The 27290-nt window shown below is 43.0% G+C and overlaps 1 protein-coding gene across 1 annotated transcript in view; it reads left to right on the top strand.

The window, feature by feature from the left end:
* Positions 1-27290, top strand: part of CNTNAP5 (contactin associated protein family member 5) — a gene marked incomplete at both ends in the record, with an annotated part of 292999 nt that overhangs the window by 116795 nt on the left and 148914 nt on the right. Inside the window, 3 exons of the mRNA XM_082484629.1 lie at positions 13334-13481; positions 21739-21942; positions 24207-24391. Coding sequence (XP_082340755.1) covers positions 13334-13481; positions 21739-21942; positions 24207-24391 — 537 coding nt within the window. The remainder of the gene's footprint in view (positions 1-13333; positions 13482-21738; positions 21943-24206; positions 24392-27290) is intronic.

The following is a 27290-nucleotide window of genomic DNA, read 5'->3' on the forward strand; positions in this document are numbered from 1 at the left end:
AAATAATTTCTACTTATTTATGGATTTATTTGCGTGTGGGTACCGAAGCCTGTCTTAAAACCCTTTAAAACGTGCTCCTGCATTTGCCGCCTTCTGTTTCTCCGGTAATGAAGTAAATATCCTTCGAAGGATAGACATCCCAGCTAATAGTTGAGCAATTTTATATTGAATTTCCTTGTGGAAGAATATTAACAGAGCTCAGTGGATTTCCTCTATTCATTTTATATGTTAATTCAGGATTTCAATTTAAAATGCTTTTTCTCACCTGTTCCCCCAAAAGAAAGAGCCTGGAGTTGAAAATGCCCTAAGCTGTATCCTGCTCAGCTCTGATGCAAAAAATTCATTTACCATCTCAGCTACGGCCTTTTTCGAGGCTGTCTTGCAGAGTTTTTCTCAGGTTTTCTTCCTATCATATGTTTAAAAAGGTATTTATTGCCAGTTTTTATGCCTTATATCAAATGACTTACTATTATTTTTTAAGTTCTACATTATGCTGGTATTCTGTATTTACAGAGCTGATCCTGGCTTCCGTTTTCATCATTTAATCGTGACTCCTCCTTTAGAAGGAAATCTTCCTACTTCAAATAGCTTCTTTTAGTCTCTCGTTTTACCAAATTGATTTTCTTTCTTTCCTTTTAAATAAATTTGTTTTCAGGACGAGTAGCATGTATTTATTTTGAATACCTAATATGATGACTTTAAAATACCTCTGTGCTGCTTAAAATAATTACTCCTGTTGTTTCTTTTAATTCCTAACTTTTAATTTCTTTTTGAAATTAAGCTCTGCTTTAAGGGAATATTTTTTTTTTCTTTGTGCGTGTGCGTGTGTGGCTCTTCTCTTGAGTGTGTTGAATTTCGATGTCTTGTGGCCAGTGTTGCGGAGTAGCTCCTCAATAACAGTGTTTTCATCCTGAGTGCTACTTAGGTCCAACGCAAGCATTGTGTGTGTGTTAGGTGTCTTACCTACCAACTTCAGCAATTGTGTATTTCTGTTTTCTAAAAGTCTCTATGGCAGTTACCCTCTCTAGTCAAAGGCGACAGAGGTCTCTAGTCATTTTTCACTGCCTTGTCTACCATTGTGTGAAGTGACAACATCACCTGGTCATGTTCTTGATAACCCAGTTCTAACGCGCTCATGTGGAAGAATTTCAATCCATATAGGTATTTGGATGATCAGTAGTAACTCATTGTCCCCGTTGGGTTCTAACCTTTTTTAAAACATAGCACCTTTCTTTTCCCAGTGTTTCCCACTCCATTCTTGTGTACCCTCCAACTGCACTGTCTCCTCCAAGTGTCTCCTTTCCACTAATATGTCAGCTGGGATGTATTTTCAAATACACAAGGCATTCACCCAGGGTAGTTAGACTTCCAGAATTAGCAAGTCTACATCTGACAATTACGCTGGAGACGTGTATTGGCATGCTCTGCTTAGTTGGGATTTGACTTCCTGAGACCATGCTTTACTGGTTAAAATGTGTGCATTTTGTCCATTTCTGTCCCGTTCTGTAATCAAGAATAAGGAATTTCGCTCAATTCATTCCTTAGTAAGCCACACGAACAGCAGCGTAGAGGGAAATTGGATTCTCTGAGACTGCTAATCTGAGACTCTCCGAGGATAGCATATAATAAAAGATCGGGGAGCCTGCAGAATCGCTGCATATTATTTTAGTCATAATGTGTTGATTTAGTGGTGTTTTAAATAACTGTTGTCTTAACGCTGTGTTTTCTCAGCATGGGTACCGGTTCAGGTGTTCATTAACGTGATACTGCGGAAACCTGGTGAGTTCAACTGTGCGTGAGACTATAGTATTGATGCAGATGCAGTTAAGGACCTATCAGTGTCCTTCTTCATTAGAAGTTAAGTTTCTATATTTGCACAGTCCTCCTCTGTTTGGCAGAAAATGAGCTCATCTTTGCTGAAGACTGAACAGTGAGCATATGTCCTAGCACCGCTTATTACGCAGTCCTCACAGTATGCTGAAGTTTGGAAAGGAAATCCTGTAATAGGTTAATTTTCCTCTCTGTGGGTTGTATTGTCAGAAACACTTATTCCTTTCTTTCCTTCTTTGTTACTTTTCAAGGTGTAGCTACTCATACTGCTTTCAGGAAGAAAAAAAAATCCTAAACGCAATGTCTTCATCTTAATATTTTCAAAAAATGCAAGGTGTTTCTATTTCTTTTTCTAAAGGCAAGGTCTTTCATGGATCCGACTCATGGGTCCTTTCTTTTACCTACGATCGGAGATTAAAAAGAATAAAAGAGCCCTGTGTGCTAGATTTCACTCCTCAGGAGAAGGGCTTGTTAAGCAGCTATTGATTTTCATTTTTTTTTTTAATTTATTTATTTATTCCCTCCCTGCCAATTTCATTTTCTGTATTTAAATGGGAAATGTTGGTACCATTGGAGAGATTCCTAAGGTTTCTAGTTTTTAAGTGTTTGCCTAGCTATGGTTTAGGGAAAAACTGTATGTAAGTGAAAAGAGCAAGGTTAGTTTAAAAGAACTATGGTAAAAGAACACTCTAGGAAAGCAAACTAATTAATATTAAGAGGCATTATATTGAAATTACTGAAATTATCGAGATGTTATTTTAAAATACAATTCTACTTTTCCCTTCACTTAAACCTTTTTCCTTTGCATAAGCCATAACTCTGATTTGATTTCTTTAAAAGTATCCATTAAGGTAAATCTTGGGCTGCAGGTCCATACAGAAATAAACTAATTTTCTTAATATTATTCCATCTCTAAAACAGTGTGTGAGGCTCCTGAGCCTATTGCCATGTAGTGCAAGGCAGGAATATTTCCACACTTCGTTCTTTGTTGTTCCTTTTTAAATGGAGGTGTGCGGCAGAGCATGATAACTATCGGTCTTTGCCTTCCTAGAGGTGATTCATTACAACTGCTTAAAAACTGGTGATCTTTTTGTGTAAATCAGCTTCACGTATCTTGCTGTTAGAGAATGTGAAGACATAGTTTCTCGAAGATGATCCTCCTTGGGGAAGGGACAAGAACGCAGCTCTTATCGAAGGTCCTAGGACCTGCAACCCAGTTTACATCGTACAGAAACCTTTGGCGCATAGAAACTCCTCTTGCAGCAAGGAACAATTTCCACGTCCCTTCCCTTATGTTCAGCAACATGGTGATCACGTTCATTTTGAAATATGCTTTTCACAAGTCCTGAAATTTCCAACTCACTAAGCAGTTCCCGTTGCCTTTCCATTTCCAAAATAAAAGTTATGGAGCCCTTTTTATTTACAGCCTACTGTGATCTTGGACCTGCTGAATGTATCATGACTTGATTTAATGTCCTAACATAACAACAGTTGCAGACCTTTTGTGTATGCGGGCAAAATTTACGCTTCAGAGTCAGAATGCCAGGCTACCTCCTCCTTGCATCACTGATAGAAAGTTACTTTTTTCATGCTGTAGTTTAGAGAACACCATGATCTTCAGAGCCTACTGCTGAGGATTTTTTGGTGTGGTTGGCGTCATAAAATGTGTGGTGGAAACTTAATGGGCAGACACGCATTTGGAAGACGTTGTACATATGCCCGCAGGGATTTTACAAAAGCTTGTCTTACACTATTTCAGGAGGAAGAGAAGTGGCTTCTTTAAGTTGCTTTAGTGTCCTGGATGTTAATTTGATGTGGTTCAATGATGACCCCAATGTGCAAGTGGAATGGCGAGACTCAAATGTAGGGTGCTGCAAACATTACAGTAGTGAATTTGTCGGAAGAAGCTAGGTCAATTAGATTTAACCCTCCTGTGGGAAGAGAGAGGTCTATGTATCTCACTAGGCCAGGACTATGGCTGATGTACGTGAGCGTGGTTTCACTGCTCTGAGTGGTGCGGTAATGACTTATACCAATAAGTGTATTGATACCAATGGTGTATTGACTCAGGAGCATTTGCAGTTTAACAAGGCACAGTTAAAAAAGTCTAGAGAAATACATGGGCAAAAAAGGTGTATTTTTTTTCTAATTTGCAATTACATGCTGTTTTGGTAAGCAGAGCATAACAAACCTTAGAAGCCATCACTATGGTTAGTATTGTTTGTAACCTCATATGTGTGTACTTTATGATGATGGTATTCCTGAGATCTTGAGTATGGTAAACAGTACAGTGAGATCAGTCTACAGTGCCCTTTTGAGATGTTAAGTGTTGCTATCTTGGCTAGGATGTGAACTTTCTCCTTCAAAGGAGAAAAAAGCAATCCAGAAGGCAGTGTATAGCAAAAAAATATATGTGGTGCATTATAAAACACCGGAGAAAATCAAGCCTACCTGTTTATCCTCTTCCACAGAATATTACTTTACTGATCCAAGTGAAAATGCCATCAAACTTCATAACAGGGAAATAATGTAAGATGATAATAAGCGCAATATTCATCTGAGGTCACTGTTGCATGGAATAACTGACATCTCTCTGGTATCGTCTTGCTGGTTCCGTCTGGCAAATTATAACCAGAGAGATACCAAGTGTACAGCGCTAGCTGTTGACGCGCACTTTGATGAAGCTAAATACAGGGAAAGTTCCCAGAGTTCTCCAACACTGCCAGACGTAAACACATTCACTGCATTGTTAATCCCTCTAATTTAATGTAAAGCATGAAGGTCTCCACCAAGATTTATGCAGAAGAACAGCTGAAATCTATGATTAATGTTGGCAGTGGAAAGAGCAGTTTCAGTCTGTTGGCTAAGGTTAATCTAGTCAAGGTACTGGGGAAATATTTATCCTTTGCTGTGATATAGCTTAAAATACTATCTATATGTAGGATTGCCTTTAAGATGAAGTGCAGGAGGCTGAGCAGAAACAGGAATTAGCTGCCGACTTTTAGCTTAGACTTGTAATTTACGGGTTTAATTTTGCTGCTTCTTGCTTCCATTATTATTAATTTATGTAGCAGTGATACTAATAACAACGGCGATAACAGCTTCGCCTCCAAGTGCTTCAAAGACGGAGCTGATTCTAAAAACTAAAGATGGGGATCAGTTCTCCATCACTGAAATGCAACTATATATGCGAGGTGCAACATCGCATTTGTATGCGGTGTCTCAGTAGGGCAGGGAAGTGGCACTTGGTCCATTGCTGGGAAGAAGAAGGGCAGCCTGCCCAGCTACAGGTTGGATAAAATGCTCGGGCTACATCTTTATGAGTACAGAGAAGAGGACAAGGGCCATTTTCTAGTCCTGAGGTTGAGTGTTGTAACTCGTATATTACCCGTTCGGTAAATTCTCTTTTCTTCCAAAAAGATCACCATACCCAAGCTGCCTCTTGGGATGGTCTCTGGTGGATACGAGATCTCAGACTTTGCCAAAGTACTGTCTGGCAGACTCTGGAAACAGCTTGACATTAATTCAAGTTGTTTGAACATCAGACTGTACACTCCAGTATAGAAATCTAGCATTTTGACAGGTGCTGCTGACCAAAACAAGAAATTTGCTAAGGGTAAATCAGAACAGGAGAAAACGAAAGGAAATAAAGCACAAAGAATTCAAAAGTTCTGTAATATTTTGTTTCATTTTCTTTGGTCTAAATAGAAATATTTCAATCTCCTGAAGGGAGCCAAGAAGCTTCATGTTTTTAATGTCACTATCATTAAACTGATTTTTTCTGGATTCTCTCTAAACCAAAGTATTACACTGACTGTCTTAATAGATAGTCTTTAAAAAAAAAATTAAACATTTTCTCTTGAAAATATTTTGATAGTGTAAAAATCTGGCTTTTTTTGGAAAATCTGTGAATACTTCTATGACCTGTTAGCACAAGGATAATATACAGCATCCTTAATATAAATGTGGTTTACGTTGAGCAGTCATCTATCTATCTGAGGCTTATGATGTTGTTAACGGTATTTGTTTCCTGTTTTTGGAAAGTAACTAACCATAGAGAAGGGTACGCATGCGGTGTAATGGGGTAGATTAGAGGCAAATAACCTTCCCACTTGAGCAGATTATTCAAGGCAGTGATGAAGTAGTATGGACCCTGCCACATTATTGCATCTTCTCTCCCCTGGACTACTCTACCATGTGCAGAACCTGCCAGTAGCTCAGAGGTGACTAATACTCTAAGGGGGACATTGCATTGCCGGAGCACAGCAGTCAGCCCCTCAATAAGTATCAAATGTAATGTGTATTTCCCAGTAGGTCCCCTGCTCGATAACCCATACCGCAGCCACTCGTTTTAATTCTTACTGCATAGGGAAGTTAAACTACCTGTTCGTAGACCAACTTATTTCTTTTTTATATTTTTTTCCCCCCCATTGGAGGTGGAGGAATGGGAAGGGAAGCTGTCATTTCCTCAGATACTACGTTATGGGAGGATAATTTTGACAGGCGCCTCTTGTGTTCCCCCCCCCCTCCTCCCTAATAGCAGCTCTGACTCTGTGCTTGGAGATATTGTTTTTGAGGTTCTTGTCAAAGATGAGTGTTTCAAAGAGGGAAATATAGCTGCTGTTAAGGAAGAAGAAAAGCAGAACGGAGGCTTCTCTTTCTGAAAGTACAATAGACTTTAGGCTAGCTAGAGTCATAGTGTTCAACCTGGAAGGGAAAACATGAGCCTGGAAACAGGCCCCTCACCTCAGAAGACTGTTAACCAGAGATGACTGGTTGCCTTTTGTCATGAAGACCATGGTGCGTTAACAGGAAAGACGGATGTGAAGTAGGAGGAGATGCTCAGAGGAGAGTGATGTACTAAGAGGACACATACCGCCCTCCAGTCCCTGCACCAGGCTGGCAGCCGTTTCCTCTTGGGCTCAGACCGAAACCTGCTTAAATCAGTGGAAAAGGTTCCCATCGACTCTCCAAAGCAGGCAAGTTTTTTGTGCTTGAAGTAAAAGTGTACTTCATTTTTTAGAGAGTGGTTGAAAGAAAATTGAAAAAAAAAAAAAAATAAAAATTAACTTGCCTCTTGAGAAAGAGAAGCGAGAAAACACAATACATAGGTTTGCTGTCCGTGTGCCAAATGTGGCTGCATGTTAGGCAAAAACAAAGATCTAAACTGCAGCTTTTTAAGGAGGTGAGTGGTTCTCCTTGCCATCCTTTCCTTCTCCCCGTGGTCAGACCCTCTGTAATAGCAAAAGGATTTTTAAGGCCACGTGCTGCAAGAGGGCATCTCCCAGGGGCCAGGTCCTGCCGTGAACCCCTGTGCTGGAGAGCTGCTCTTAATGCACCCTCCAAATGAGGTGGAGCTTTTAGCAGCTCCCAGCCTGGACGCAGTGCGCTTGAGATGACAGCAAAGCCATTTCACTGCGTTTCTTCATGACAGGATATTAACGGTTCTGGCTTGACGTGTTGGGCAGGGCTTTTTCCATTCCATAAGCAAAGCAACATTTTTCACTGTTGACATGCACAGTATGTAGGAAAGATAAAATGTAAAAAGAACATTTAGACTTTGAAGTTGTATTTTATTTTATTTTATTTTATTTTATTTTACATCTGTGTGTAATCTCTCAAGTGTTAGGGCTGGGCTGAGGTGCAGGGGGGGAGGTTCTAGAATTGCCAGAACTTGTAGTGTTTTTCGTGTCACACTAGAAACTAAATGGATTTTTTTAACATTCATTGTTATAAAAAGTCACCGCAAACCTGTCTGGGCCCAAGGTGTTGCTAGCAGGCACCGATGCAGTATAATTGCTATGTGAAAAAGACCTGTAGTACACCATTAAAATCAGAGGCTGCTGAGTTTCCATATGGTGCATTTGTTGACTGTATTGTGTGCTTGTCATAGTAACGCTCAGTCTCTTTCTACGCGTACAAGCAGAGGCGAAGGACGCTAGCTGTACCTTGGTTTCAGTCACTGGCTTCCCCAAAACCTGGATTTAATAGCCACACTCAATAACCTCACTGAGTTACATCCCCGGTAATGCAAATCCGAGCAAAACTAAAGTCCTGTTGCCTCTGGAGAAGATAAAAGCTATCCTCGAGTCAGAGTTTATTTCAACCTAGAAAAGATAGGCAATGCTTTCTCCTTCCTGCTTCAGGTTTTCCCGTTGTTTCTTAGTTGGAAATTCGTGTTTTCTTTAAAGTGCGTGTCCACTCAAATACTTGAGGAGGTCCTGGGAGGCATACACCGGGGAGCGCGCTGTGTGTCACAGTGCTAACTCACAGCTCCTCATCTTTCTCATCCCAGTAAGGGAAGTTTAAGACAGAGAATGGCATTGTTTTACACTCAGTATTGCAGTTTTGGGATTTATTACAGGCTTAGCTGCTTTTTATCTCACTTTGGTTCCTCCGGTAAGCTGCTGGATAGCCTGAATTAAGTGTGCTCCTGTCCTTGTTTCTTTAGGCACCGGAGGCAGCGTACCGCGACGTCATGGGTGAGATTTGGAGGTGGAGTGCTCTTTTCTGTGCTTGTATTTCTTTCAGCGAAGGTTGAAACGTTGCAAATTGCTAACATCTGTGTTATGTGCCCTCTGCACATTCATAATCTGATTTATTTTATTTTTTTTTCCCAGCTCGGTTCATCAGAGCGGCTTTGGCAGAAATGAGAGTATTCAGTACGTCTTAAAATCTGTCCCCTAGCAGGTAGTTAACCTCAGGTCTGCCTGCCCGCTCCTCAGGGCTGATTGTGCCTATGTTGCTGCTTGCACGCTCGTTTTGAACCCATCCCATTACCTGCCTAACAAAGTGGGAGAGCAAAATATATTCCGCAGGGTCGTTATGGGAACCACCTTCTGCAGCTCTGGCAATAAGTTGCCGTTTGCTGTGCGGAGTGCGCGCGCAGGGGAGGCCGAGATAGTCCCACATCTGATGCTATTTTTTGACTCGATTAGGCTTTCGTGAGCAGATGCTTTACTTGCACCCGATTTCCACTTGTCTGTCTAAAGGTGGAGACCAGTCTAAGAGTTTGGCAAAAAGGGCGATCTAAAGTTTAGCCCGTCAGATCTCCCTGGTATGATCTGGCATGGACCTGGATTAAAATATGAGGCAGAGAAACAAATGCGAGTCTGCAGGGTTATTAAACAACTGCCATATTTCACTGCAGTTGCGTGACATTTTCCTGAACTACCCTTGAACAGCTTTTGGGATCCCCCTGAATGGGAGAGTTGTATAAACAGCCCATTCATTTGAATTGTTGTTTTTTCCTGGGGGAGTCGTACATCCAAATTCCAGGTAACGATGGTGGGTTTGAGATTCGAACTTCTTTTGAAAATTTTCTTTTTCATCTAAACGGGGATATTGGTTTGTTCCACTTCAGTACAACCCACGAACCAGGTGGGCTGAGCATTGGGAAAAGCATCGTACGTGCTTGTCTCCTTCTTACTCTTCCCTACGTGCCGACAGCCGCCGCTGAAGAGGCGGCACTGGGCTGGTCGGACCCTGCTCCGAACCACTGCAGCTGTTCTTACCTCACCTCTTCGTGCCATTGGGACCTGCCTTTGCGGGCTCATAAAAAAAAAAAAAAAAGCCTCATAAAATATTACTGCGGTGCCACGGTCTGTGTCACAGCGGGGCGGCAGGCGGCCGGGCATCCCGAAACGAGCTTGGTCCGAGCGGCGGTCCTGCCCGTGGCAAGCTGTTAACCTTACAGCCGCCAGCGCTGGGGAAAAGCTTTTGCCTTCGAGAAGCTGGGGACGATATTTGGTGCTAATGGAGCTTTTTGATTTATAAGCCCCACAGAATGCCAGAAGCAGAATTTCCCAGTCTGTGGTGCTTGCAGGGCTTGTAAGAAACCACGGATTGCAGTGTTGTGCTCCTTCCCGGAGCCACCACGTTGCATGGGAAACAGCACGCGGGCGCTTCATTTTCTCTGCTCGTTTGTCGCTTGGTTCCTGTGAATTAATCCCTATCAACAACAAGTCGTAATAGAGGCCGTTTCTCAAGAGGAGCTATTTCTGCCACTCTCACCAATAAGTTTACTGTTAATCGATATTTGAACCTCCAGGGCTACGAAATCTGGTACTGCATCCTCGTCTCATCTTCTTTAATGGATGGATTATTTCCGTGTCAGCTGTGGATCTAAGTTTTCAAGTGACCATCTGTGGCAATTGGTGTTATTCAATCCATGGTCTGCAGCCCACAGGTGGTCCATAAAACATCGGAAGGTGATCTGTAGAGCAGTGGGAGCTGGAAGCAAAAATCAAAGCAATCCTAAAGGCATACACGGTGACGCCCCACAGTTAGCAGCAAGCAGTGATGCTCCGGCTGCATGCAAACCCACCTCGTAGGTGCAGATCGATGGGTACAGCATTGCCCGTGGATTCCCCCCACGCCCCCCCCCAAAGTTTCGTTGGCTCTTTGGTTATTAGCGAAGCTTGAGAAACACCGCTGTAAGTGAGGGTTTGGGCTTTTGAAGGGATTATTTTTACCAAGGTGACTGTTTCAACATGGGAAGGATGTTTTTACATGGTTGCACATCAGGTTTGGAGTCAGCTGATTCGGAGGCGGGATGTGGGTAATTCCGGCTCTTCCTCGAGCCGTCGAGAAGGAAACTCTCTAGCACAGACGCCTGCGGGTGGGCACCTGGGTCTGCTTGCGGACGGCGGGGTACAGCTGTCTCTGTTCCACCTGGCAAAACCACAGGGCTGCTTTGACGGCGCCGGCAGTCCCTGGAGCACCATCTGCGCGGAGGCGGAGGGCTGCCTCGCGCCGTGCCAGCAGCGGCGACGCTCCCGCGCGTCGCCCTTGGGTGTGCGCTTCGCGCGGGCTCTGCAAAAAAAAAAAAAGTCTTTACAGGTTTGCTCTGCAAGAGGGGTGTCAAGACTGCCCTCGTCAAGGGTTACAGGTAGTCGCGAAGGGCCTCTCCGGTTTTCCAGCGGCCTGGAGGGCGCACTGATGACGGCTGCGTTCCTGGCCGCTCTCCCAGCAGGAGCGCGTGGGCTGTTTAGCGCACGGCGGTATTCGCCCGTCACCTGGTTCCCATGACTTTGTAATTGCGAGGCCGTATTTCTAGAGGTGCTGCGCTTTTCAGCTTGGTCTTTCTTCCCAGAACGTTTTCTTTTTCATATAAACCGAAAAAGGATTACCTGGTGGGCCTGTGATGCAACGTGCGGTATCGACAGCCTTGTGTGTGAGGATGATGAGAAAAAAAACCAACACGGACCCTTGTTTCACAGTATTGCTATATTAAGGTGAACGGGGGTTTTTTGTCTCTTAATTTTCACCTTTCGCTTGTATTCCAGTCGTGAGACTTTTCCATAATCCCAGGATTCCAAGAGGATGAACTAAGCAAACAGAAAACAACATTCTCCTTTATCCATCTTACATATCCACGAGTGTCTTAACAAAAATGTGAGCGTTGCCGCAACTCTGACTGTGAGACTTACTCTCTGCTGACAGTTTCATTACTGAGAAGAAGAAGATTTTTCACTGGAAATAGAAGGAAAAAACCTCTGAACTACTCTCTGCTGCAATTTGAATTTGGCTCCTACCTGGAGCGCAGCGGGAGTAAGCCCAAGCGCTACTTGCGGCACTCCTCAAAACGTATCTCACGGACGAGGCTGCTGAACTGCTGTATGTGGTTAACTTTGAATTAAGATCAACAAGAATCCCAATCCAAAAGATTTTAATTATATAATGTAGTTGAATTTGCGAGAGGTTAGTTAACCATCACGGAATACTTGTAGAAGACAAGATCTTGTGCATAAAAAGTTCAGAATAAGAGGTGCAGGTTAAGCAAAGCTTTGGGGGGCAGTTGGGATAGCCCAATTATATACCCTTTTCAGCCTGATAAGCTCCTAATAAAAACAGTTTTACAGACCGCATGTTTTGAAGGGTCCTTCCTCACTTCGCTGAGGTAACTGGGGCTGTGAGAAATCCTTTCAGTAAAATTGTTCGTCTTCAGAGGCAAGCGATACCGGCAATGAAATGCACTTGCAAAGCATGTTTTAGGAACTGAGATATGTGCCGTCTTTTGCATTCATGACTGGGTGGAAAATAAGGCTTATTGCATACAGGGGAATTTTCCCCCCTTAGAGTTTTTAAGGTTAAATGAAAAAAGGCATGGCATGGTTTCAAAGTATTGTGCCTTAGAAATGTTCGGGGATATTTTCTATTGAATATAGTTCTGATAAAACAATAGCATGCCAGGTTTAGTGAAAAAAGAACACACTGAATTTGAAATTTTACCCCATTTTTAACTGCCTTTGGGGAAAAGTTGGAATGCTTGCGTTTGAGTTAAAATTTAAACAGCTGCTAATCACTCCTTTTTTCCCCAAAGTGGAGATGAAACCGCCGATCTCTTTAACTCATCCTTTGGCCATCAGGAATGAATTGTAGCTCTACTTTACTGGGGTTACTCCAATTTGTGCTTGCAGTGGTATTGCGCAGGTGAATGGTGCCGGCTTTTGAACTGCAGAAACGTTTAAAACTGGTACAACTTTCGGTGATGAAATTTTATACTTACAAAGAGAAGGAGCTCTAACAAATACGACCTTCCCGTGAGATTATTTTTTTGTGAGTTCTGTCTTTGGTTTTCATGTTTTATAAAACTGTTAGCTTCAAATTTAAATTCTAGCTGAGTTACTCAAATGTTCTGAAGATAGCAGGCTGCCTGTGATATTCCTAGCCTGATATTACAGCGTGAGGGTGTAAAGATGAATTAAAAAAGCTTCAGGTGAGATCAGAGCTCAGCTGCTTGTCTTGAGGTTTGTCTTTGAAATCCTGCAGTCATTCTTCGTCCGTGAATTTCCTCTTGTTGAGTGATAATTCTGAGTAGGGCCATTAATTTTGGCCTGCAGTTGCAGGCAATTAATCGAATAAGCAAGAAAAAAAGGTAAAATATTATTATTTGCAAGCTTTAACTCTCTTGGGTGCAAAGAAAGTCGAAATACTGACTCTCCTGTGTACTGACCCAAGTTTTCATCTCTTCCTGTGTCTTGCTTGAGTTTTCTGTGGTATATCTAGATGTACACTTTCCTGTTCATCTTCCCAGGCTCTGGCCCACCTCGGTGCCTTCTGACTATCTTTTTCTACTGCGCTGAAGGCACCAAACCGGCTAAACTGGGTGGCTAAACTGGGCGCCGTCCTTCGCTGCACTGAAGGGACTTGTGTGTGTGTTAGGGGCCGATGGAGTGTTGTGGTGCACAGGAATAGCCTGGATTTGCCGAAATTACGCAGCATCTTCTGTAACATCCCCATCAACAATCTGCTTTTGTAATTCCCTCTATGCGTCCCCCTGCCCCGCCGACGTGCTCGGTGTGCTGCTGTCTCCCTCCTTTCCCTCCGTAGGCTAAGCAGCACTTAGAAGAAAGCTTGACAATCAATTTAAAGCATTCTGAGTAATTTATGAGACTGAGAATCGGGAAGAGAGGTGAGGTGGGAGTTCACAGCCTTAATTCAGAGTGCTGCGTTCACCTCTCGGCCCTAAATGTCTCATCAAGGCTCTCTGTCCTTCCAGGTTTTCCCAGGGAACAGCAACGCTGACAGTGTGGTTCACCACAAATTCCTGCACTCGGTGAAAGCCCGCTTCTTGCGCTTCGTCCCTCTGAAGTGGAACGTCGGCGGGCGGATAGGACTGAGAGTTGAGGTCTTCGGCTGCTCCTATAGTAAGTGGCTACATCTTAACCCGCATTTTCCTCAATGAGCATTTTGTTGGTGCTGTCAGTGCTGTGGGAGGGGTCCGGCACAAGTTATACGGGTTAAAACAAGTGGCGTACAAGTATCTAAAGGGTGGGTTGAAGGAGGATGGAGCCAGGCTCTTTTCAATGGTTCCCAGTGACAGGACCAGGGGCAATGGGCACAAGTTAGAACACAGGAAGTTCCGTTCAAATACACGGAAACACTTCTTTACGGTGAGGGTGACAGAGCACTGGCACAGGCTGCCCAGGGAGGTTGTGGAGTCCCCTTCTCTGGGGATTTTCAAGACCCGCCTGGATGCAGTCCTGAGTGATGTGCTCTGGGCAATCCTGCTTTAGCAGGGGAGTTGGACTAGATGATCTCTAGAGGTCCCTTCCAACTCTGATGATTCTGTGGTTCTGTGATTCTGTGAAAACGTAATGTGAAATACATCGTTTAATTTTTTCAGTAGTTCTTCTTGCCTTTCTGCTCGGGGATGTGCTGGCCCACCTAACTCAGCTGGTGAAGCTTTCTGAGCCCACCACGGAGCGATTTGCTGCTTCTTTTGAGCGTAAGGCGGTCAGATGCTGCACAACCTCCCGCCCCGCTGGAGGGCACAGGGCTACTTGGGAACTTTTGTAGGGCTTTATTTAGGAATGGTACCACCTTTTGCTAAACTAGTTAATTTTTGGTTTTAAGGCAAGTTAACTGGTTGTTGAGGGAAGTGCTGCAGATTGTGCAGCTCATACTTTTATTTGAGGCTGATGACTTTATAGCTTCAGAAAGCAGACAACTCGACTGCTGTTTAAACTGCTTTTGCATGAGTGGGTTTTTCTTTGGCACTCCTCTTCATAACACGTGGCAATGATGCTCTAAAACATAGTCTTGCGGGGCTTTGTCACATGGAGTTTGGAGCAGCCTATAAACATTGCTGCCTTGGGACATTTCAGCCCCACAGTTATCTCGGGGTACTGCTGCAGATGTATGACTTATCACTGTGAAAGACTATGAACGTAAAGAAAAAGAACCAGCATTTCTCACTCACACAAAATGAAAACAAGTCCACAAGTGAGGAAACACAAGTCTGGCATTTGTTTCATGGGTGGCTTCTCGGGTGGTTTATTTCTGAAATGGTCAAATGTGACTTGAGATACTGCTGGAGGCAGCAGAGATTTTGCCAGGGGGACTTTTAATGGCCTCATCACTACACTCAGGTCTTAGGACTGATTCCCATGGTTTCACAGGAAGATCTTTGTTACGGTCTGTGTGTAGATCTATGTGTAGGTCTAAAAGATCCATTCAGCTTTTTTAAAATGCTGCTTCTCCACCTACTTTGATAGAGACTGATGGCACTGTGGACTGTCATTCATTTAAGCAGAGACCTGCAACACACTGGTCTGGGTGGATCGTCACTAGAGACCTTTTCCAGCCCTCGCGGAGCACATGGAAAACGAAACCTATAAGTCAAAACCAACTGCCCTTGATGACGTCGTTCCAAAGCAGCTATCTCATCTGTTTTTGAACCGCTTTCTTTTGCTAATGATGACCAAACCTCTGCAGTGAAGAGTATAGTCCAAACAGATGTGCAACAAACAGAACTCAAACTGAAGGTTGAAACTTTTGTAGCCGAACGTGTTTTGGTGCTACTCTGTGTGGAATAGTACAGGGGCACTACTTTTGTGTCCGATTGTGGTTGTATCTTCTATGACATGAAGAAGACTTCGGAGTCACTTGCAGGCTGAGTTTTCTTGCACTGATATCATCTAAGTCTTCATCTTTGTCCTGTACCCTGCAGTTACAGGAAATAAAAATGGTTGTGCAGAATGAAGGTGTGAGACTGAAGCCAGCCAGAAAAGAAATAAAGGGATTCATAAAACTTTTACAGACTGTTGAAATATTCATTCTGTTTATATAAATGTGCCGTTCAACTTTCTCTCTGGCAAATTGCATATGCCAAGCGATACCCGTCTACAAGTTTTGCTTATAGAGTTTCACAGTCTTGGCTACTCCTAACCCAGGCACTCCAGAACTGTACAAAAGATGTTTGATGATTTATAAAATGTCATCTTTACTGTTATACTGATAGAATATCTGCAGCAGATCAGCTGGTGTACAGCTACATAACAGCATTTTTGTAATGTTTGACAGCATACAGACTCATCCACCATGTTCAATTCTGGCACAAGATATGTATTAGTAATTTGAAAAGAGTTAAAAAAATGAAAATGAAAATGAAAAAAAAAAAAAGCAGACTAGAGACAGGCTGTTGGACAAGCCAGGAAGGAAATGGAGCTAGAAGAAGAACAAATGTCCCAAATGTGCATCATCTCTAAGAGACGACCCTTCATGCAAGTGTCTGCGTGTATGTGAAAGAAGGGATGTGAGGCTGGGATTAGGAACAGCATTAGTCGTCACCTACCTGAACCAAAGGCTTCAGCTGATATAAATTCATCTGTGTGAGCCTAATTCCCAGTTATGCCCAATGCTATTTAAGCTGTTGGAATGACTTAAGGGCTTCTATAGGTAAACAAGCCCAGAGTATTTGATCTTAAATCCACTGAAGTTGAAGGAAGGATTTCCACTGGCATTTTGGCTTTGGATCCAGTCCTTTAGTATAAGATAAAAAGACAACATGTGCATGGGCAACATATATGAACCAAATCCTGCACAACTTGCACGTGTGACTGTGGGGTCATTTCTACCTCCTAGTCCACTTGCAGAAGAAGGCTGAAATTCAGATTATGCTGGAAAGCTTGTGCGTCCATTCCACCTTTCAGGCAAATGTTGCTCCAGAAGTGCAGCGCCTGATCTGAAAACGGAGCTGCTTTATATTGATATCCGAGGAAAAAAAAAAAAAATAAAACCAAACCTGCAGAAGTAAAGTTTTCATTTACAGGCAAGCTAGAGATCTTTTTTTTTTTTTTTTTTTTTTTTTTTTTTGTGTGTGTGAGTGGCGGCATTCATTGGTTGGCTGAAACAAAAGTCTGGGGACACCGAGAGCTTAGGCTGTCTGAATTTCATGTGCTGCTGCACATCTGCTAAAACCCTGGGACTACTGCCAAACAGGCAGCTGAGCGCCTCGCTGCCATACACCAGGGCGTGCAGAATAGCCCGTGGTTCCTCGGGTGGTCTCTGCTCACATCAGCTCCTTTTTAACCTTGCATATTTGAGCAGAAGATGACAGCTGTAGGAGAGGTTTGCGGCCGGGCTGCTGCTTAAGCAATTTTTGTGATGGCAGAGTTAGGTGAATGTGACGCTCTTGTGCCAGCGCAAGGCTCTCTGATCTCCCGTTTTTGGAGTCTGACTGTCCCGTGCAGCATACTCTGCTGAAGAGGTCCCAGGAACACAACCTTGCGCTAACTTTTGGCAAATGCAGCTTTCAGTGATGTCTGTTTAGTAGGGGGGCGTGTGGAGGGCATCAGATCTTGTAGGTCACCAAACACTGCTGGGACACAGTAACAAAAATTACCAAAAAATCGTATTAGAGATCAACAATCTGCAGCGGATGCCAAAGTGGCCAACTCGGCATGTGAGCGCACTGTGCTGCTGAATGGCACTCGCTATGGTTTATTACTCCTGCTAGAAGTAATTTACTATTATGAATTTATCCCCCAAACTCCTCTTTCAAACAAGATAGCTCTCTTTTTTTTTTTTTTTATTTTTTTTATTATTTTTCCCTTCTCCGTTTTTCTTTTCACCCTCTAATCAGCTGCCAGTTGACATCGTTTCTTTGGAACATAAAAACATGTTTTTAACAGCAAAGCTGCTTCAGACATGGGGGTGTGCTTGACCCTATCGCGTACAGATCGAAGTTCCTGTGCCATAAAGCATTCCAAGGCCATCAAAGTGGCTGGAATTCACCGATGACACATGCTAATTGTTTACTTTCTTACACAGAACGTATGTATTTAAATGACAATTAAGTGCATTTATTTGAAATTCCTGTAAAGATTCCATCTCACATCCTCAAAGCAGGTACTGAAATAGGAAGGAGATGATCTTGGTCTGAAAACGTACATTAATGTTTCCTGTTCAGAGAAGGATTTATGATGAGTTAAACGGAAATTTCCATGCAGAGGTATGTGTAAGCTTTCACTGTCCCTTTGCAGCAGTGGCTCCAGAAGCAGTGTGACTGTAACAGATAACCAGAGCTGCAACAGAGGATGTGTTCAGACAAATGGCAAACCAATCGCTTTTGATGCTGGGGGCAGTGAGGGGGGAATGGGTATATCTTTATATTTGGGAAAAGTCTTGTTAGTTTAGCGCAGGGAAAAAAAAAAATCTGCTGACACAATTGCCTTTATAGGGTAAGATTTATAGCTGCATTGAAGATGCTGATCATATTCTATAACTGGTTAACAGCCCAAAATGCATGAGCAGAGTCAGGTGTATGTGCAGTTAACAGGCTGGGAAAACACAGGAGACACAATGATAGGGTGTGAGACAGGGTATCTTCTGCTTTTGAGAGCCAAGTTCTGCATTTGCAGTTCAGGACTCTGATTTCTAATCTTTTGCTGTCATTGCTTCAGGGAATATGATCTGATGTTGTGTTTTTTGATTAAATGATTTTTTTACTGGACCTTTTTTTTCCATAGGTATCTCTTTTCTTTTTTCCTTCACCTTCCTTCATCCTCTTCTTTGTCTTCCTGTGACATAGAAAAGAACGCATTGCAGAGAACCACTTAATGTCTGATGGGCATTGACCAGTAGTGTTTGTAATGGGCTGCGTAGGAGAAATACCCAAATGGTTGCTTACCAAGAGGCAGGCGTAGATTTGTGATAGGGATAAAGTTGCACAGCACAACAGTCACCTCTGAGGCGCTCATCCATATTCATCCCGTGGATTGCGTATCTGAGAAAGGGGTATGGAGGGGGAAGTCAGATTGCTTCAGACTCACTCAAGCCAGTAAGGCATGACTGGCCAGGAGAGACATCTGTTCAGGCCAGGAACAGTCCTCCTCCCTCCTGCAGGGAGTTAAAGCTCCTGTTCATTGCCGCAAGTGCAAGACCAAACGTTTCTGTCTCAAATTGCAACTGTTCCTAGAGGATATTTTCGTATTTTGGAATAACTTTGCCACGTCAGTGTTTACTTTTTCCAAAATCACTAGGAGAACCATCTTTGTCAGAACGAACGTGTATCCTCTCTGCTGCCCTGCTGCCAGGAGCAAATTGCTGCCCAAGTAAACTCCATGTCCTCCCGTTGCTCCCAGCCCGGCTCCTCTCGGCAGAGCAGGTCCCACAGCTCGAGCCCTGTTGTCACATTCCTTATTTTTTTTATTTATTTTTTTTTAAATGCTGAATTATCCCAGTAACCTAGCTTCGACTGCCTGTGCTTCCAACCACTCCCAAGTGACTTCGATGTTTGCATCGGTGTTGGGAAAGGAAATTCAAATAGAATAGTGTAAGCAGGACCCCATGGGCCATAAACTCTACTGAATTTCAGAAAAGCGTGATGAGTGATTTCCGTTTTATGGGAGCTTCTTCACCTGTGAGCAGAAGTACGTATGTATTTACAGCAGCGGCATCTGTTTGAATTGTTGGTCAGAGGAGAATAACATGAAAGAAGTGTCTTTTGCCTGATCTGACTTTTGATTCCTGATCCTTGTTCTCTTGCTGCAAGTGGATTATGGGCGTACATGGACTAAATAAACACTAAACAAACAAGCGGGTTTTCTGGAGTGACTGTCTTAGAATTGTGCTGTGTCTTTCAATTTTTAACAGGAAGCCAACGATTTGTTGTCATGCAAACTGCCACTAATGACTTTTGGCTGCCAGTGTTAGCATTTATTTGACATATTCCCATTTCGTTCAGGGCTCTTTATTGGCCATTGTACTCACAACTGGTAATTAGTGAAGCAGAACTTTTCAGAAACAGGTTTTCCTTTGTGTTAGACTCTGTAAATGTCAGTGGTAGAGCTCGTCAGGAAATTGCGCGTTATGCTGTGGCTTAGCGGAGAGTTAAGAACAAGGACTGAAGTGTGAATTCAGCCTGGTTGAAGGCTTGGATCTTAAGATGAAGAAGGAAAAAGGGCCGCTATTAGAGCAACACTGAATCAGTGCTCTCTTACAGTATCTTCGTTTTTGAGAGCTAGGAGGAAAATAAACTTTAACTGCAAAATGCTCTGGAAATCAAAGACTGTGACTTCTTTATAAGCTATTTCCTAATTCCTGCCTGTGATAAAATGAAACTATTTTTATGATACACTTGCAATTTACTTTAAACAAATTGAAGTATTTAATGTAGATAGGGGAAATTCATAAGAAATAAACTATCTATTTAATTCCCTTTAGAGAAACTGGCAGTCAAGGTGTCAATAGAGAGAAATCAGCAATTCTGAAGGAGCTCTTTCTGAACACCTAATTCAGAAGTAAAAAACAGTAAAAGCAGATGGCGTGAATACTTTTGTATTCATGATACTTCCTAAACTGTCAACTGTTCCCCCTATGATGCTAAAGAGCATGTTATAATTCTGCCATCATAGATAAGAAGTTGGTCTCAGTTTACTCTGGAGCAAATTTTTCCCTGGGTTGAATTTCTTTGTACTTTTATTTTCATAAGAAATAATCAGTTGCCTTCTGATTGGGAATGGAATCAGTTTTGGAGTGACAGAATTTCACATCAAATTTACATTTTGAACTCCGTCCAAGTTTGTAAGCGTGCCATCAAACTTCTGTACGAACTGTCATACTGACATGCCGAAGTTCTCAGTGGTAGTTTTCATGGTAACAAATCATTAACAGGTCTTTTATTTTCTGAGGTTATAATAGTTTTTAATTGCAAACCTTTTTAAAATATTGGTCCAGTTTCAAAAAAAGAAAAAAAAAAGGGGGAAAAAGATCCCAACCCTTATTATTTCTGTTTTTAAAGAGGAGCAAATGAAACTACCATTAACACTCAAAAGGGTAGAACAACTCTCAAAGGAGCTTAGGTGACTTAAATCACCAACTTTAATCCCAATGCAGTTGCTGACCTGGAAGTCTTGATTGTTTTGTATAGGGACCTTTCAGTTATTTTTCAAAAGAAAATGGAAAACTAATAGCTTTGGATTGTCATTAAAATGTGGTTTGCAAACAAAGATAGTCTATGCTCTTTTCTTTTTGGTTACTTTGAAGGTATTCTTTGTCTTTATGCATGTATCCCAGTAGCATAGTAAACCCTTGTTCAGATTCTTCATCGTCTGGTGTTCTTAAATTTATTTTTTTTTTCTTAATGACAGGAAATACCAACGGTCTGATTTGTTATTTAAAAGTAGATATTTTATCCATAATTTTTGTCAAATTGCATTTGAATAGAAATTGGAAATGAATTTACATATGTCAGTCACATGTTTGAATACAATGTATTAGTTAAAAGTATTTAAATACTTCTTTTTTTTCAGCTACCCGAAATGTTCTGGTTATTTTTTTTTTTTAAACAAATTTTATTAAAAATACATTTTGCTTAAAATACCACTTTATAAAGCAAACAGAGTACTGCAGGCTGCTGCTGCCGCCAAAGGAAATATTAATTGCAATAGAAGAATTGAAAGCTTGTTTCCCATCACAGTGATTGGGTTTTAGAGGCTGGCTGAAGGGGGAAATATGTTTCTAATAGGATTTTCAAAGGTGTATAATCAGTTTAGATGCCCTGTTCCCATGAAATCCCTTCAAAAGCTTTTTGAATTGATATTTGGCTGTTCCTGCCAGCCTAGTCAATTTGCATGCAGAAACATGGTTGATGAATGCCCGTCACAAACAAGCAGCCAACCCTCAGAGGCTAAGACGATGCTTATTTGGATGCAAAGGTGGATGCAGGCATGGCCGACACACAGAAACAGCTCAGCAGATGCTTGCGAAGCTACAAAAACTGGAGTGAGAACCGAAGTGTTCAAAGTAATGAATAACATCCTGGGTGTGTTTATGAGACAAGCAGCAAATGTGGCGAGGGATGCTCTGGAGATCTCAGTACGATGGAAGGCACCTGTTCTGTTCTAAAAAGTTGAGTGAGAGAGCACTCTTGCATGGGAGAGAGAGAGGAGGAAAAGTGCAGAGGGGTTCTGCTTTTACCCTAGTGTGTTCCCTTTCCCCAGACGGAGGGGGAGGATTGGAAATGGGTGAGGTGTGGTTGCCCAGATGGCACGTATGTCCTGTGGATGTACGCTTCTGAGAGTACCTGGGTCCAAGTGATACGTGAGAAGATCTTGAAAAAATATCATCCCTCTGCTGATGCTGCCCCTCCTCTTCATTTTGCCGTCTTCTTTCTCCCAGAGTCAGATATTGCGGACTTCGATGGCAGAAGTTCACTCCTCTACAGGTTCAATCAGAAGCTTATGAGCACATTCAAAGATGTGGTTTCCTTGAAGTTCAAGAGCATGCAGGGGGATGGAGTCTTATTCCACGGAGAAGGCCAGCGTGGAGACTACATTACCTTGGAACTGCAGAAAGGGAAGCTCTCCTTGCACATCAACCTGGGTAAGGGGAATTAGGATTATTGGTTCACATATTACTGTAACAAGGATTGTCTTGGGTTGCTTTTATAAATCTATTCTTTATATCAGGCAGTATCTAGAAACTCCGGTTGAGATCAACAAAACATGCTGTGTGCCTCAGACAGCTCACAGCTTAAACATTAGTCAGAAGAGGTGGGAGGGGAAGCAAAAGAGATTAGACTTGGCTGATGTCATGCGGGACATGATAGCTGAGCCAAGAAGAGACCTTGACTCTTCTAACTGTGCCCACCGAGGCTGAGCTGCTGCATGACTACTTTTGAAGTTTTGACCTTTGCTTGATGATGCTTTCAAGCAGTGATTTTTTTTTTTAAAAAAAAAAAAAAAAGGTTTTATTTCTTCCCCTTCCTCCTTTTTTATTTTCATTGTTATTATTTTTAAGAATGGCGTTCCCGGGAAATTTAGTTTGGAGTGCAAAAGGTTTATGTTTGGTTTGTGTCTTTTTTTTTTTTTTTTCCATTCTGTGATCAGAACTGAGCTGGGAATACAGAGTTGAAATGAAAATGTCCTGATCAAAACACTGTGCAGACTGGTATTGCTTTGCTTCGGCATTGCTGTATCGTGGTCAGCACAGGAGCTGCGCTTACCCTGTTCGGGTATTGAACTTGGTCTGAAAGCCCCAGCGACCCATCCAGATGGACAGCTGAAACAAAACCCCTCCCCGTGTTAACCACGAGGGTGTGGGCGAGGAGGGCAGGAAATTAAGGTCCAAGGTTTTCGCTGCCACTCTCAGTCTTAATAGCTTCGATGAATAGAGTAATCTGAACCATTTGCAGTTCATGTACATGGTGCTTAGACCGCCAAGGCTGGTTTTAATAAAAATGCTATTAATGTAGAGCATTAGCAGATCTCGGACTACCAATTCCAGGACATTTTTAAGAAGTTTGTCTAGAGCAGATAGAGCAGGCAGCAATGCAGTATCCATTTCAGATCCCCTGCTTATGACTTGGGGAACTAAGAGAAAACATAAAACTAGTGGGAGCAAACTGGAGGTACTAAAACAGAATTCGTAGATAATTCCTTCTGCGTTTTCCCCCTCATGCTTAATTGTGTTTTTTTAAATGTCAGTAGCAATTTTCCATATCTCTTGGATTTAGTTTCTACATTAGCTAATTAATTGTTTTGTCTCCAACTGGTATTTTCTTTCTGTCTTTCTTTCTTTCTTTCTTGTTCATCAAAGAGTAGAAATGAAAATGCAGCATTTTTCTGATTTGTTACTTGGACGTTACTTGGACCAAGTAGCAACATCTTGAGCCTCTGAACGTAGGGAGGATTCTCTGACACCATTGATTTGTCCTCCTTTTCCAAATGGTTCACACTAGGACAAGGATATAGTATAATTAAATACATTATGTTACTTCTTCCAGAGGAGATGCTGTTATGAATACGTAGTCTGAAAGAAGAGGATGGGTTTTTTTTTAACAGTAGCCCGAAATATACAGATTTTAGCCATTTCAAAGCCTCTGTGTGCATTTATATGTCACAGGCGAGGGTTTTGATGTCTGCTCTTGAATCTGCTCGCGTGTTGCCTGACAGTTTTGGAGCATGTGTTCTCTCCATTCTGCTGGGATATAATAAAGGACACACGCTCCCTTTCAATGAGAGGCTCTGAAGTGTTTAGACATGTAGCCAGCTGGAAAACGGAAGAGTACTTGAAATCACCAGGGTTAGGGCCTAAATGTTTTTATGACTCTTGATCTAAACTTTTGGAGATCTAGGCCAGGTTTAAGAATCTTTTTGAGCTGAAGGGAACACGCGTGTTCATGTTGCTTCATCGACTTGTGCAGGTTTCTTGTTAAAATACAAAAAGCACATAGTTGATACTGAAAAGGCAGGAGTGATCTATTAATGTGAATAGATAGGAGATTTTTGGTGCAACCCAAAGGGAGCTTTTAAAGTACCAGGGCCTCAAATGCACAGCGGAACGAAGGCAGAGTGGCAGTTCCCTGTGTGCTGCAGTGTGTGTGCGTGTGTGCGCGGCATCGGGAAATTCTCCTGGTTTATTGCTATGATTTCAGGGGGAAGAAAGGTGTGTGTGCGTGTACTTACATATATGACTCGATATGCCCAAAGAATCTAAGACAAGCTTTGCCGAGGGTCTCTTTCTGATGGGCAGAGCCCCAGTGTGCATCTGGATGTGCATTGCTCCCTGCTCCCCTTGAGCCCTCATGCTTCAGTTAAGAGCATGGAGGTAACTCTGGTGTCTTCTGCCTGTCTCTGCCCCTCCAGGGGACTCCAACCTGCACTTCACTAACAGCCACACGTCCGTCACCCTGGGTAGCCTCCTGGATGACCAGCACTGGCACTCGGTTCTCATAGAGCGCTTCAACAAGCAAGTGAACTTCACAGTGGACAAGCACACCCAGCATTTCCGAACAAAGGGGGATTCGGATCACTTGGATATTGATTATGAGGTGGGTGAAGCCCTTTAGGTTACAACCTGGGAGATGAGGCTGAATTGGCATTAAGTGAATGTGATGGAAAACATCCACCCTATGAGCTGTTTCTTCCCAGCAAAGGTCTTTTCTTTATGCAATATTTCCTTCCCACAGAGCTGCTTTCACAGTTAACAAACACAGGTGACGTCAGCGCATCTCTATATATGACAATCTCAGAAAATGGCCTGTCTCTGGACAAATATGCATTGGATTATGGTTACACTGCAAAGTATGGCAGACTTTGAGCTAAACTAAAAGGTATAGCCTGGATTCTAGTCACATTTTCAGGGAGCAACCGTGCTTATCTGTAGGGGGAGGTGCTGTCATCATCTCCAATATGATTTTCATGGGATCGTTGCGCACCATCCCTGCATCTGATTGACGCGACCGTGGGGATACTCTCTCTGAGTTGTGCCTCTATCCAGCCACCACTTGCTCAGATTACAGCTCTCCACGTAGATATGAGCGGGTAAAGACCATCGCCTTCCCGCTAGGAACGGAAAACCCTGAGCCTGACTGTCAAGACAGCTCGCTCTGACCTGGGTCCCTTCACATCTGGGGTTTTGATGGAGGGAGCTGGAGCAACTCGGCCAAGGAAGGACTGAGCAGAGGAAACATCTGCCCATACATCCCAAGGCTGGTGCGCTGCCCAGTGATGAGGCTGAGGTGTGGCGGAGTGCGGTTTCTATCACTCCAGCAGTTCAGTGCTTATGGCTGACAGTCGCTAAAAAATACCTTAAAAAAATTTTTTTATATCATCTATATGCAAAGCATTTCCTCACCTGCTCCCCCCACCAGCACACACCTGCGTGCAAATTGCCCATGTTCTTTTTTATCCCCAATGCTCTTGTCTGCCGAGTCTGGCTTAGCCCACAAGGCGCAGGGTCGTGCTCGCACAGTCGGAGCCGTCACCCTGTCCGGATGCGTTGAGCTGGCATGGTTCATCGCTTAAGAGAGGACAAGCTTCCCCTCCGCACTTTGGATTCATTTCTCTGGAAAGGATCAATTCCCAGCACACCCAAGGGCCGAAAGCAGATGGCTCGGCAGCGGCAGGTGCCTGCTCGCTGCTCCTCTCCGTGTTCCAGCTGGAATTCCCTTCTTTGCTTTTCGCAAAGCAGGGTGGAGAGAGTGGTACCTGTCCCCTGGCGCTGCTGTACCAAATCACAGGCGCATTTAGTAGGGACAGCACATTTGAGCAGTAAAATTCTGGAACAGCGTCAGACTGAACTAGTGAGGGCCAAAGCTGTGACTACTTTTTAAGATGGAGTTGTGAAAAGCCAAAAAAAAAAAAAATAAAATTGAGTCATCAGCTTTCCTAATTTCAAAGTAATAAAATACCTTGCTTCCTGCTACAAGGTTGATGCCAGTCAGGGAAAACTCGGGCTCTAATGTAATTTGCAGAACATTTTTCCAGATGTTCCGAAACAGGCAGCATGGTAGAGAAGATCTTTAGCTGGTGTAAATCAGCGCCGTGACGGACCTCTGTGGCGCTCGGCCCTGGCCTCTGGTGCTTAGTTTTTCACACAAAGTGTTTTCTTTCCTTTTGCACTGAGATGATCTGTCAGTCGAACGTTACGGCAACACAGTATACTGAAAGTTTGTCTCACCCCACTTTAGGGATTAAAGGCCTTACTAAGGGTAATAAAACCATTAGTTCGGTAATTAAAATTATTACTGATCACAAAATAAATTATTTTCTTAATAGTGCCGTGGTACAATTGATATTGATTTTTCTGCTGGTTTTGAAACCCAGTACAGAGTCCCTAAGCAGGAGACTTAAAGAACAGAACAAGAAAGGAGGAGTCCGGTGTTTTAAGGAAGAACTAATGATTCTCAGTGGAAAAAAACATCGCTACCACACAAGCCCTCATGCCAATAACAAACCTACAAGTGATGTGAAGTTTACTGTTTACTCTTCATTTCTCTGAAGCGATCAATTAATACAACTGAGGTGCAAGTTCATTAAGGGCCTGTTTTCAAAGAGGCGCTTTCAAGGTTATCCAGGGAGTTTTTTCATTTGTTATGTATCCCAGCTTGTCAGGTGGAGCAGGAGGAAAAATAACCCCCAAATTTCCTTTTACTTTTGTAATAATGAGCCGAGGCGAGCTGCTAGGAGTTGCGACAGAGGAACAAGGCTGACTGGGTTCCAGCAGCCCTCAGCGTGTCCGCGGTGCCACACAGCAGAGGATGCAGCAGGGCTGCAGCGCAGCATCCGATGCGCTGGGAGCGCTCTGAAGCGTGGTGGCTGCCGGATCCCCACCTCCATTATATCACTCACAAAGCTGCTGGCGGCAGTGGGGAAAAAAGAATGAAAACCCGGCGGTACCACCAGTAAGACTTTGCCAAGAAGGCCCGTGAAGCTAACTAGAAATGAACTTTGTCATCTGCAAAATGAAAATAGTGTTGTCAGAAATTTTGGGGGTTGTGGGCTTTGATTTTTTTTTTTTTTGTTTGTTTGTTGGCTGTTATTTTTTTTTTTCCTTTAGGAATCTGAAGTAATTTTGCCCCTAGGGTTTTGGAAGCTTTATTTTCTTAGGGTCTTTGTCCTCCCAGGGCTTTCAGCCCTCCAGATAAGTGATGAGTTGTAATCCGCACAATACTAACGTCCTTCAGTATTTAGACAGCAGCACAGCAGAAGTTTTGTTTAAATGTGTAACCTGCAGAACTTCTCCGTTGCACTGCTCAGTCCCAAGCATCGTGTGCAAGTATTGCAAAGAGCAAACCACAGCGAAGTTTAGGGAAAACTTAGGTTTTAGGGGAAATTTAGGTTGCAAGGTGCCAATGGGGTAGTTCGTGTGTGTGATACTACCCTCCACCGGCTGAAAGCAGAACTGTTCAGATACGTGCTTGGTGGAAAGGTGTGACTCCAGCTGAC

This window comes from Vanellus vanellus, assembly GCF_965231255.1.
Source record: "Vanellus vanellus genome assembly, chromosome: 5".
In the NCBI taxonomy this organism is placed as follows: Eukaryota; Metazoa; Chordata; class Aves; order Charadriiformes; family Charadriidae; genus Vanellus; species Vanellus vanellus.